The sequence below is a fragment of the Scophthalmus maximus genome, chromosome 3 (genome assembly GCF_022379125.1).
Source record: "Scophthalmus maximus strain ysfricsl-2021 chromosome 3, ASM2237912v1, whole genome shotgun sequence".
Classification (NCBI taxonomy): domain Eukaryota; kingdom Metazoa; phylum Chordata; class Actinopteri; order Pleuronectiformes; family Scophthalmidae; genus Scophthalmus; species Scophthalmus maximus.
In genome coordinates, this window is record NC_061517.1 from 11,935,732 (window position 1) to 11,949,018 (window position 13,287).

The window sequence follows — 13,287 nt, forward strand, 5'->3', positions numbered from 1 at the left end:
ATGTGTCTATCTATCTGAACATAAAGCAGCTGAAACCACTAAACCTAAGCAGACAGCTGATGACAGATGCAATACAACACAGTCTAAAACTTTACCCCATGTTGTTTACAACCTATTCTCCTCCTGAGAGCCTCGGGGAGGTTTTACAGCCCGCCACAAAAATAACAGCAAAGAAAGAAAACTCTGTCTCTGTCCAAGGTATCGCAGCTCAGTTCATTTACAATGCCATTTGCGGGGACCCGGGTGACTATGGGGGGTAATTCGGCGGAAATTGTGCCCTTGATGAAGACGAACTGACGTAATCAAGGCAGTTTCTTGTTGCCGAGCCAGGAAGCCAACCCCAACAACATGAAACTACCTAAACCACGCTCCAGCTTCGCGCAAACACGGGGGTAAGACTCCGTGGACAGGGACAATGCATGCAAACGCCAAGTGAGGATTAACACTCCCCGGCACAAAGAGAGAAGGCGAGTACCATCTCACACACACACACACACACACACACACACGCACACACACACGCACAAAACAAAATCCACACACCAGGCTGCAGTCAGCCTACTTTCTTATCATTGCTTGAAGGCAACTTGGATAGCTTTGCATGTCTTGGCTGGTTCACTCATAAAAAACAGTTTCAACTTTTATGTGCTATTGTTCTGATCCCATAAATACAATGTAGCAGCACAAGGCACAACGTGTGCTCAGCTGTCCCAAACTTCACAATCCAGCCACAGCACGTATCCCCAGAAACACAATGCCAGCAATATCAGCAAGCAACAACACAAAACAGACAGAAAAATCAGCAGCACACTTATCAGTAGCAGCGACTCCATGTGTGTGAAACGTGAGCAGGCGTGCAGCGCGCGAGGAGCTGTCAGGCGAGCCTCCCTGACAGATGTGGCACAGTTTCCAAAAGCAGGACGTGCAGAAATATTAATGAAATACGAGTCCTACCTTCACGTGCCTCCCGCAGAAGACGCCTTCCCGGCATGTTTAGTTATCCACGTGTTTGCCGCGATGCTTGTTGTTGTTGTTGTTGTTGTTGTTGTTGTTGTTATTGTCCATGCAGCCGTCGCGGTCGCTGTCCCCCCGCGCTATCCACCATCTTTTCCTTATCTCCTGCTCCCATGAAGCTCCATTATCCCCGGGGCGGAGGCGGCCGCCGCTCGCAGCCCATGCGGCTCGGCTGGATCCTGCACATTGCAGCCTCCACTGTGTGGATTAGCCCTCCTCCGCACACACACACACACACACACACACACCTTTAAACGCATCTTTACTGCTGCAGCACATTATATTTGCAGATCATAAAATCCTCCCCCAACGCTTTTCCAGGGCGAACCTGACATTAGAATTTTATGACCTTGACTTACTGTGGTCACCTGGATAATATTTAAATCAACGTTATGGTCTCTCACTTCTATTAAAACTGCCATGATCTGCTCCTCTCATCCGCAGTGTCTCTCCCTCCCTCTCATTTCCACCACTATAGGCCAGGGGGAGGACAAAGTTGGTAATACCTTTCCGTTTCCCCACTTCTTTTTTTTATTGTTTTGGAACCGTTTGCCATGACTTAGCTTTAATATCGTCTCGTGCACGGTGTGTGTGTGCGCGCCGGGGAAGAAGCTGCACGACTGGCAAAACGTGTCATTATAGCTTAGCAGTGATACAGCTTGAAGAGCATTCCACGAGTTGTTGTGGTGTGTGATTATCACCAGGTAACAACAGCACATCACTGTCCCGATGCTGCTGCAGGTGTTCACCCGGAGATCAAGTCTGGTCTGAAGGCTGCAGAGTTTCATAATTCACTCAGGAAGGCACGGGTGTGTGTGTGTGTGTGTGTGTGTGTGTGTGTGTGTGTGTGTGTGTGTGTGTGTGTGTGTGTCACAATATAAAGAGAAAATTGATGAATGATAATTCAATGTCATTGGATTATCATTGATGACACATGCCTGTGCAAACGTGAGTGTGAGTGTGAGTGTGTGCGTGTGTGCGTGTGTGTGTGTGTGTGTGTGTGTGTGTGTGTGTGCCTGTCTCCTCAGGAGTAGCTGTAAACTGAACTCTTGTCCCGTTCGCGACTCTCCCTGTTGAGCTTCTTGAGCTTCATGCGTCTGTTCTGGAACCAGATCTTGACCTGTCTGTCGGTCAGGTTGATACTCCGGCTGATCTCCAGGCGGCGCTCCCGAGACAGATACATGTTGAACAAGAACTCCTTCTCCAGCTCCAGCGTCTGGTGTTTTGTGTAGGGACAGCGCTTCTTCCTTCCACTTTTGGCTTTCAACCAGCTCCCCGTTGTCTTCTCCGCGGACGAATCATCTGCACCGGAGAGAGAGAAACAAAAGAACAATAGTCAACTGTCGCCAACATCCGGCTAGAAAATGTGTGCATGAGATGAAGCTCTATATAACACGATCGACACGATGGATGCGATGTACACACCCATTTCTCAAATGCACAGTGGACACACAGTTCGACTGGAACAAAAGTGAGCAGTTAATAAGAATAGATTTTACCTGCATGCGGACTCTCCGTGACTCACTTGAACGACTGCACAACGTCAAACATCCCACCTTACGCTACAACTCCTACTGCTCGCAAATTGCTTTTGTATGACGTATGACTATAATTAGATCAAATCAAACCGGGGTGTGTAAGCACTTCTTTTGTCTATGTTGGACCTCAGACTCCCATTAAATGTTATTACTTTTGCGCACAAGAGCCAAATGAAAAAAAAAATTGTTGGGGAGGTTTATCCCAAAACACCAGTTAGTCTCTGTAGCGTCATACAAGATCAGAAAAAAATGAAAAGAAAACATGAAGACAAAGAAACCAGTCCCGTCTTTGAAAGCAGCGAACATCACACCGCTGCATATTCAGTTAATTCCTTGATTAGGTAGTGGACTCTGGGGAATAACGCCTCTTTTTGCAAACACACACACACACACGCAGGTTACAGTAATAATTACCTTAATGTGAACAACCAGTTAGTCGCCCACATTTAATCATTGTCGAAACATTTAATTCAGTCATATGGGATTAACAGGACACACACAACACACAAACACAAATACACACACACAAACACACACGCACGCACAAACACACACACACACACACACACATTTGCAAACATACAAACTCCCATCGACTTCGTCTATATCTTCCAATTAAATTAAAATAAATTAAAAAGGAGCCTGTTGGTCATCATGTGTTAAGCTTTTAGCTCAACCCATAAATAACAACAAACTGAAACCAGTTTTGTGCAATGACAACAGAAACGGGGCAGAGCGATGTGCAATAACATAAGTGTATAGCTGTAGCATCAATTTATTAGGGGCGTATTATTATTATTATTATTATTATTATTATTATTATTATTATTATAAATTGTATTATCGTTGTTGTTGCTGTCAGGCCTGTTTAAAACCAACTGAGGGTGATTGCTAAATTTAAAAAATCGAATTAAACAGTTAATTTACTTGTCATGCACATTTGTGGTTTTGTCAAACGGGGGGGGGGCGAATTCGTTTTATTCTTATCAACCTAAGACTTTTAGAATAAATAAGGTTTATAAAAAACACTTTGTGCTTTCACTTTTAAATAACTAGGTTTAAATGATCTAGTCTGAATTATTGCTGCGTCGACGCAGGGAAAGCCCAAGTGTATCTCTAATGATTTCTGAAATGTAATAGCGAGAAATGTTCACTGGAGGTTGTTTTTCTTTATGAAGTCAGGGCCAAATTGTTTCGACTGTAGATAAAAACCGTACAATTTCATATTGGCTCGGCACCAGAATCCTGAGGCGCAAAATTACTGTTAAAGAAATGGTTATAGGTCCAACAATGTAAAATGATCCATGTAAGTAAGGGGGAGAGCGAAAGAGAAAGTGAGATGCGTGCGTTTGTGTTAGTGTGTGTGTGTGTGTGGGTGTGCGTGTGCGCGTGCGTGCGTGTGTGAGAGAGAGAGAGAGAGCGTGTTTATTTCAATGATAACTGCCCATCTCACATTCTCACATTAATGGAAAGGTGTTACATACCACGGGCACCATAACCCCTGCTGTCACATGCCCACAGCCCATATGACTGCTACACTAGTCTGCACATTATTGGGCCATGACACACACACACACACACACACACACACACACACACACACACACACACACACACACACACACACACACACACACACACACACACACACACACACACACACACACACACACACACACACACACACACACAGAATTAAAGGACGAGTGGAATATTTTTTGTGCACACGTTTGTCTGCATGTGTGTTATAGAGGAGGGGAAGGAGAGGAGTAGTGTGGGTGGGGGTGTAATAGTAGTCTACCTTTTAATTCCCCGTCCGAGTTATCTGAACAGCTGTCACTCTTTGCCTTGTCTTCCTTCCTGCTCTGACTCTCGTCTGCCTGTGATATTTCCCTCGCAGCCTCCTTCGCCGATTCGCCGCAGCTTATCGTCGACTCTGGTGCTGATTCAACAGATGTCGCCATGTGTGTCTGGGAGAAGCCGGAGGGGAACCGCTGGTCATCCTGCGGCGGCCTTCCCCCGCCGTACACCTGGAAACAGCCGCGGGCCGAGGCGGCGGTTTGCTGAGGCCGGCAGCTATTGTCCCCCAGCCGGATGTAAGTGGCCGAGTCTGTTGTCCGCTTCCCCTCATTGCTGTCATCCTGGTAGAGGCAACAAAACGCCTCCTCTTTGACGTTACCCGCTGGAAACGAGCAGGGTTGTAAACACTGGGCAACAGGTTGCTCGTCCCCGCTGCTTTTGGGGGCTGGGGTCCATGCGGCCAGCTGAGCTGACAGGTAGGGCCCGTCCTGGAAGCCGCTGAGCGGCACGCCGGCCGGAGGACCCTCGTCCCTCTTGGAGAGTGAAGATGGTCCAGTCTTGCCAATGTTCCTCATCACTGAGTATCCGTACTCTGCAGCCGGGTGGATGTACATTCCGGGGTTGCTGGAATAACCCTCACCCCTAAAGGAAGATGATCCTCCCATTAAGGAATCCATCAGGAAGTTACCGGGCGCTATGTTATTCGGACATGACATTTTTTTTGCATTTGGCAACACAGGGATCTTTGGTGCGTGTCCACTGCTCTGAACTACGGGATTTCTCCAGCAGAGTAAGGACAGTAGGATGCTGACATCTTTTGGAGGGGGGTGCAAAAAAAATATCAGCAACATAATTATGGATGCTGGGAGACATGTCATGTGATTTTCAGACCAATAGCGGCGTGGAAGTGGCCTTGATGCTCCAGACTGACGTGACGTCAGCGCGGTCAAGTTGGGAGAGCTGGAGGAGTTCGGTGGAGCAAGAGCGCCACCTAGCGACCGACCACCGGTAAGGACAGCTGGCCCGCAGCAGGAAGAACAAAGGATGACTGACTGCTGCAGCAGGGATTTTTTTTCTTCTCCTAGGGACTTTTTTTACTACGTGGCTCGTGACAAATTGAATTCTGTTTAAGTTCACAACTTCTGATGTGAAAATGAACTTTCATCTAGTCAGCGTGTGATTTGCATTTTATTTATTTTTGTTCGTCCCGACGCCGTTGCGGAGATGAAGCCGTCGCGGATTGGTCACAAAGTGCTTTTGAGTCAATTTTTTTGAGTTTGTTTTCATCGATTTGCTTTGTTGTTGCCACCCGTTTTAGCAAGGTAAGCTGTGAGCAGGTGTGTGTCCATTCGCAGAAAATCAGATAAGACGTGAGACTCTTTGTAAATTTGAGGGGGGGGGGGGGGGGGTTGGTCAACGTGAAGGAAAATGTTTTTAAACACTGACGTTATGTCTAAAGAAAATCGAGTGTTTGCCTGAAAACGTGACATTGTGTCTTACTGCACAAAATTCCGTGCATGAATTAAATCTCGGCCTGCTCTCGTATTTATTTGTTCGTTGGTCTGGTCGTTTGTTTGTTTACTTGCCTTTTCTCTTCATAACACTATACTACTCTAACCGAGCTGCACCTGAATTCGTTAAAAAAAGGCAACAAATTCAATCTTATCAGGTCTATAAGTTACCTTTAACTACACTGGGCGAAACCGTGAAGCCTCATTCCATGAACTAATTGGTTCCCTTTGTGAAATGGGCTACAAAATGTTAACTAGACTGTGGAATTAGTGGCTGGTGGGCCTGTAAGGATACTTATTATTGTGGTTTAAACCCAAACAGGATTACGTAAGGCACAAAGGTGTTTTTTTCTGGATTTACTGTGGACACAAAACATCTTACAGCCTATTAAATAATTCATTGCATACCTGGGCTATTGTTAAGCGCGAGTTTGTGTAATTTCCAGGATGTTTTTGGTTGTTTCAGATGTGATTTCAATGCTGCATATGTGAAATGAATAGTCTTTACTGGCGTTTTTGATTTTCTGAATGCTCCTAAGTGTGGGCCAGAGGGGATGATAATTAAGAATGGCTCTCTGAACAAAATGAATACGGGGTTTGCACGTATCCGTGCACCTTTTCCTTTCATTTTCTAAACAAAAACAGTCTCCTGTCTGATTTTTTCCTCAAAACTATCCAGATGTTGTCAACATTAGTGATAAAGTTTTAAATTTGTGCAGTTTAAACTGGACATTTCTTGAATATAAGTCAGTAAGTGCAACGTAAACAAATAGCAGTGTACTTTGGGCAGGCGGTGATATCTAAAAGGGAGACTACTAATGCAAAACATGCATACGGCGAATTTGACTTAATGTGCAGAAGGACTTCGTTTCAATTACTCAAACTGACCAACACACGTAATTGGAAAATATCAAAATGTTTAAAAAAAACACAAGATCACTAAAAGTTGTTGTGAGAACTCAGAGGCTTGTTCCCGTAAGACAGAGACGAAATGGTCAAATTGTTGGAATTGAAAAGCCCACTGGCAGTTATGAATCCACTTCTCTGACTTCAGCATGCAAATACAAAGAAGTGGAGCTTCGTGTCCACGTGTTGCAATTATTTTCTAACTGTATATATTCAATTGTGTTCAGTGTTTCAGAAAGCGCCGTTGTTTTCGTTTTTCGTGTCATACCCGCGCTGTTCGTGGCAGCAGTCAGTACAAAAACACAGTTACACGACAGAATCACAAAGTCTGACCCGTTGGTGTTGAGTCTGCAGGCGGATTCTCACCGGGATTTAGTTTAATACAAATAATACTTTGTCCAGAATCAACCGCAGGAGGTTTGATGAGAAGTGAATTGACTAAAGCAAAACAGTTGTTTTTTAAATGTAAAAACAAAAAGCTTACAGGACAAATGTAATATATTCATGTGTATAATTCATACAATTCCCCATTTTAAGAACAGCCACAAAATGTCCACTGAGGCAATAATGCAAAAATGATATATAGATTGCATCATTTTTTTCGCCTTTAAATATTTGCCTATATTAGGACATTAACTCTGTGACTTCCCTAAAAGATCTTTGTCAAAATGTAACTGGAAATGCAGAATGTGATGACAAATGCGATTAAAGTGTTCGTTCAAATCGTTAACTGCAGCTCTGCAGTTGTCTCCTTTGATGCGTGACGTGCACGCGCGCCTGTTTGTTTGTACGTCTGTCTGTCTGTCTGTCTGTCTGTCTGTCTGTCTGTCTGTCTGTCTGTCTGTCTGTCTGTCTGTCTGTCTGTCTGTGTGTGTGTGTGTGTGTGTGTGTGTGTGTGTGTGTGTGTGTGTGTGTGTGTGTTTCTGTGTGTGTGTCTGTGTGTGTGTTCAGTTCAGAATCATTTCCAAAGGCAAGGGCAACGTTTTTTTTTTATCAATCTGTGTCTGTATTTGTATATGAACGATGGTGTTTGGAAAAATAAAGACGTCTCATCTGTGATATACACTCAGTGTGAAAGTGAAATAAATATTCAAAACATTTGACAACCGGTGTCATTGTGGTCATTCCCAACATACACAACAATCATGAACAAATAATGTGCCAAAACAGATCATGTAGCTGCAGATTGTTGATGCTGCAAGGGATACGTGCCTCTGTAGTTTTTGTGATTGTGATTTTTGTTTCAACATGATGGAGAAAATCTTGGGTTCATGAAACACTTAAACAATTCATTACACAAACTAGAAGATGGCAAGAGCCAGTGAGTTACAAGTTCTGTGAAGCTCAAAAATATACAGTTTGAATGGAAGAATTATTCGTTCCCCCTCTGTCCATGGAAAAGTAAAATGCTGGAATAAAGGATTATTACGGATATTATTTCCACACTCCATCTCCCTCTCTAATCCACACACGCACACAGTCTGCTTCGTGTGAGGATATGTTAATAACCACACCTAATGTACAGCTCAACTCGCAGCCCTGACACACACGGAAAAAATCTGCTCCATGATACATTCAAAACTCGCCTGCCGGCTACTTCAACTCAGGAAAGAAAAAGTCATACACATAAAAATAAATTAGGCTGTAGCCTATATGTAGCTCTGAATAATCCTTGTATGTTAGAGGAGATGCGGAGCACATTGAAACTGCCAGACGGTCGGAGTCAGGCCTGTCATTAAGATCTGGTAGCACGGGACAATATGTACTATAGACCTGAAAAAAAAAATGAAAAAAATAATGAGGGTTAGGGTATGGACATGTTGGGACGTCACACACCTGAGAGAATAACACGGTAGAATGTGTATTTGGACGTTATAGGTGTGACGGCATTGAGACATCTATGGGGAGATAATGGTTTGTTTCTTTTTATGTCACCACATATTTGACTAAGTGATATCAGATTCGTCATTGGACACTTGTGCCAGTGCCGAATTGAACATTATCGTTGCGCATTACGCAAGAGCAACTGAGCTTGTAACACACTCACCTCTGTTATGACACAAAGGCGAGAGTAAAAAAAAAATCGTGTGTATACACTGTACTTTATTATACGTAACAAAGTGTATTGGGCTTTTCAACCCATTTTGTAATGGGAAGAATATTAAGATTTAAAGGGCGATTCAAAAAATGGAAAGCTTTCACTTAACATTTCTGCTTTTACAAAACAGAAACAAAAAAATCGCTCTCTTTTGCCGTTTACCGTTCTTCAGGGTGGTTTTCTACTTACGGAAACAAACGGAAGGCGACGTGGATTCCATTACTAAAGACCTGATTACCTACTATGTGCAGAGGCTCGGGAATATACTCTGTTTTCGAGTCAAACTATTTTAAGTTAGATACTCAGTTTGGAGATAGGACAATGTTGTTGTTTTTCTTAAGTGTTGTTTTTTATGTTTGTACATGCTGATTTTTTGTTTGAATTAAACCTTCAAGGATTTCTATACACAAACACACACCTCACCAGTGTGTAACCCTGGCCTACACACACACTCTCTCGGTCTCACTCACTCACTCTCACACACACACACACACACACACACACAAACACACATGTGGCGTTGACTGCGACTGTATTTCATCAAGGTCTTTACACTTGTCTGAACTACAGCCCACTACTTTACTTTCGCCTCTAAATTTTCATCCAATTGATTCCAAACCTCGGGGCTGTTATATTATTGCAAACAGGTATGGGTGTTGAATGCTGCGGGACAGGAGGCCTGGTGGAGGGGTTTCCTTATTGTACTAATCAGGGACCACTGGGGCGACAAAGCTAATTTGCTCCTGGCAGCCACCTTGAAATATCTTTCCAGTTTGGACGCGAGGAGGTTCTGTTTTGTGTCCTCCTCCTTGCTGCTGTCCACTCGATGCACAACTGCAAATTTATGGTGCCAGAATCATATAAGTCCTTAATTAAAAACCAAAGTGCAAACCGCCATCAAAGTAATACAACAGTATTACATTATTGCCGCTGACGACCACAGCAAACACACACACACACACACACACACACACACAAACACACACACACACACACACATATACGCCGCCATATCTAAATGAAAACTTTGTTAAGACTGCAGCTCGGCGGCAACAATAAATAAAATAGTACCCTACAAATGCGCTAATGTACATGGAAGCGTTTTGAGAGTTATTTTTGTTGCAGCAATAGCAGGAGCTGGTTTTTACAGCGTCGAGCTGTTTTTATGGGCCTGTAGAACAGGATAGGTGCTGAGATGTGAGTAGTACACTGTAGTATAAAACCATCCAATAGCCTATAACCCATTGATTAGCATTTGTGTGTGTGTGTATACAAATTTAGATATATATACATATACTCACACACACACACACACACACACACACACACATATATATATAATATATATGTATTTATTTATTTTTAAGATCTTAGGTTTCTCTAAGCTACTCATTTTAATGCATTGCGTTTTTATATTATTTTTGCAATTATAGATCAATAGTTAGGTTTCTAACTCGGAAAAATGTCAGTGTAAATATACTCTACCCTCGATCCAAAAAGAAAAATATGTTTTTGTTTGTAATCTAAGTATTTACTCAAATAAAAGAAAACCAGGTATCGATGATTGTGTTCAAGAACATAGGATTAAAAAAGATTGAACTGAACTGATTTACTTGTTTATTTGCTTATATATGTATTGAGTAATTCCACAAAGTGAATTTCCCCCCCCTTTGCATTTTAACGGCAATGGGTTTAATCTTCTGGTCCCCACGGTCCACCTCATCTGCATAAAAAGCCCACCGCCATTTTCACCCCGCAGCACAACACCCAAGTGCACGAGCCGTGGCAGTGTGGAGCCTTCCGGCTGGCCGGACCGTCCTGTCACTACCACGCATCACGGGGGGAGGATGTCTCTCGGACTAATAATAGCCCACCACTCTGATGTCACCGGGGCATCCATGTCAGGAAACTTTTTTTCAAGATTCCGCGGCGAAAACGGCAGAGTGCGGAGGCAGGGAGAGAGCGCGAGCGCCAGCCCCCGTGTGGCTGACAGACAACACTTGCAGGAGCCTCTGCAGCTCCCCCCACCCCCCACCCCCCACCCCTCTGTGTGTGTGTGTGTGTGTGTGTGTGTGTGTGTGTGTGTGTGTGTGTGTGTGTGTGTTAGTGACGTTCAGTGTTGGAGGAAAAACTACAAATTACCCACGTCACCGTCCCAGGGCCAAGGTTGGTGGGTGTGGCGCGAGAGGAAGGAGCTCCTATAGCCTTGATCTCCGTGTGCATCGCCTTTCTTTTGTCAGCACTGCCCCCTGTCCTTCCTGATAAAACACTGACGTATGCAAATGGAGCTTGATCTCAGTCAGTTTAGAGGAAAAACACACACCAACACACACATCACAGGTTCTATATATATATATATATATATATATATGTGTGTGTGCAAAAAATAAAACACGTGGATACAACTGGGACGAGTCACGCTCCGCCCTCCTTATTTATTTTCTTTCTTTGCATCGAAAGAAAGCGTTTGAGCCCTGATAAAAACTTTAACCTTCATCCCAACTTTAACCAGATGACCCCAACCTTGACGAAACACTCTGGAGTTAAAGCATAACCATGCAAGAGTGCATTGTAAAACCCTCTTTGATCCACACACGGTAGCCTGAGCAGCTTAAGTCAGGAATCCAAGGATGGTCTGACTGTCTGACTCACACACACACACACACACACACACACACACACACACAAACTTTCATGTTTGCACAGAGACAGCACACTGCGACAGCCTCACAAAGCAGATACAATGTTTGTTTGTTTTTTTTCTTAAGAGAATACGAACAGGCCTACAGTTTATACCAACACGGTTTAAAATGCCTCATGCGTGAAAACGTATACATTTTACAAGGACAATAAAGTGTATTTACTGGGCGTGCTAAAGCTGGCAAAGTTACCTGCTGAAGTTTAATGCGAGGGGTCAAAGTTGATCTCTGTACACATTCCATTTTCTGTTCCCACTCACTCTCATTGGCCCTTTCCGCCGCCGCACACATTTCCGGGCTAAAGGGGCTCCTTGATTCCACTTTACTGCAGCGGGTTAAAGGTGAAGGCCTTGACATTATTGAAGTTCAAAGACTACATTTAATTATAAATTGTAGTTAATGCACACGTGCAATCGTCATGCACATATGTTGAGGCACGGAAACACAATGCGAAATTGCGCTCGCAGAAAGGTAGGCCACACACACACACACACACACACACACACACACACACACACACACACACACACACACACACACACACACACACACACACACACACACACACACACACACACACACACACACACACACACACACACACACACACACACACACACACACACACACACACACACAGAGAGAGAGAGAGAGAGAGAGAAGAAAAAAAACAGCATGCCAATTATGATTTCCTCTCCCTCGCTTACCTCTCGTTATGCCTCCTGACACGCGGCCCAATTAGTCAACAATTATTTATTCATAAGTGATGTGTTGAAGCAGGCTGCAGGTTCGGGGTCAGCTCGGACAAATAAGACCGTTGTTGTAAATGCTTGGCTGCGACCGAACTGCAAAACATTAGGATTTCACGAGATCTTGCCAAATCTTTCGGGGAATATATATGTTTAAACAAATAAATCAAATTACAAGGAATTAAAAAAAAAAAAATCATACTCTGGAAAAGACTGGATTCGCTGCTGGTTTTCTAATATTCAGATTAGAGGAATGGCGGACATGACAGTTGTGTTGAGGTCCACACAGACAGAGTTCACGTCGAAGGCTCTTGGAAAGTTTTTTTGTTTGTTTGAACCTCCTCGGACATCCAGTCTTTCTTGTTTACTATTTACTGCAGAAGTGAACGCCCCCCCCCCCCCAACAGACGGTGCAATTAAGAGAAAAAAATAGCCATTTAGTGCCCCTGTCTTTATGGCAGTGTCTAGACTACAAGAGTGGCGATTCCATTTAGTGGGCACTAAAAGAGGTTAGCCTTCCACTCTCTTTCTCTACATTTCTAACGTCGTGGCTCTATTTTTGTCCAACCCTACTGCCACAAACCCAAACATGATCTCTCAGAGTGAGATTAGCCGAGAACCTGACCAGTGTGTGGGCCGCCGACACCTCGGTCCCACAACCGTCACCAAAATCCTCCACAGCGAGTGTGTGTGTGTGTGTGTGTCACACCATGAACTGGCCATTTACACAATAAATAAATAAATGAAAAAAAAAAAAAGTGTGCACATGTTCAATGTGTAGGCCAACCGCTTTAGGTCATACACACTAGTTATGTGTGTGTATATACCTAGTTATTTCTAAGAAGGCTCTGAGTCAGGACAAAGCGCGAGCAGTAAACATTGCGCCTGCTCAAGTATGGTCTCCAGGAAAAAAGATAATTGTGATAATATCAATAGCACAAAAAGCACAAAAAGTCGTGGAGTTTTGCCTAT

At 43.7% G+C, this 13,287-nt stretch overlaps 1 protein-coding gene across 3 annotated transcripts in view; it reads right to left on the reverse strand.

Moving 5' to 3' along the window:
* Nucleotides 1-5,215, reverse strand: part of LOC124849314 (homeobox protein Hox-C10a-like) — a 55,826-nt gene extending 50,611 nt beyond the window's left edge. For all 3 annotated transcript variants that reach the window (XM_035643926.2, XM_035643929.2, XM_047330863.1), the window contains exons 1-2: nt 4,354-5,215; nt 955-2,316 (exon numbers count right to left, since the gene is read on the reverse strand). In XM_035643926.2, the coding sequence (XP_035499819.2) occupies nt 2,039-2,316; nt 4,354-5,203 (1,128 nt within the window). In that variant the 5' untranslated portion in view covers nt 5,204-5,215 and the 3' untranslated portion in view covers nt 955-2,038. The remainder of the gene's footprint in view (nt 1-954; nt 2,317-4,353) is intronic.
* Between the last annotated feature and the right edge of the window lie 8,072 nt (nt 5,216-13,287).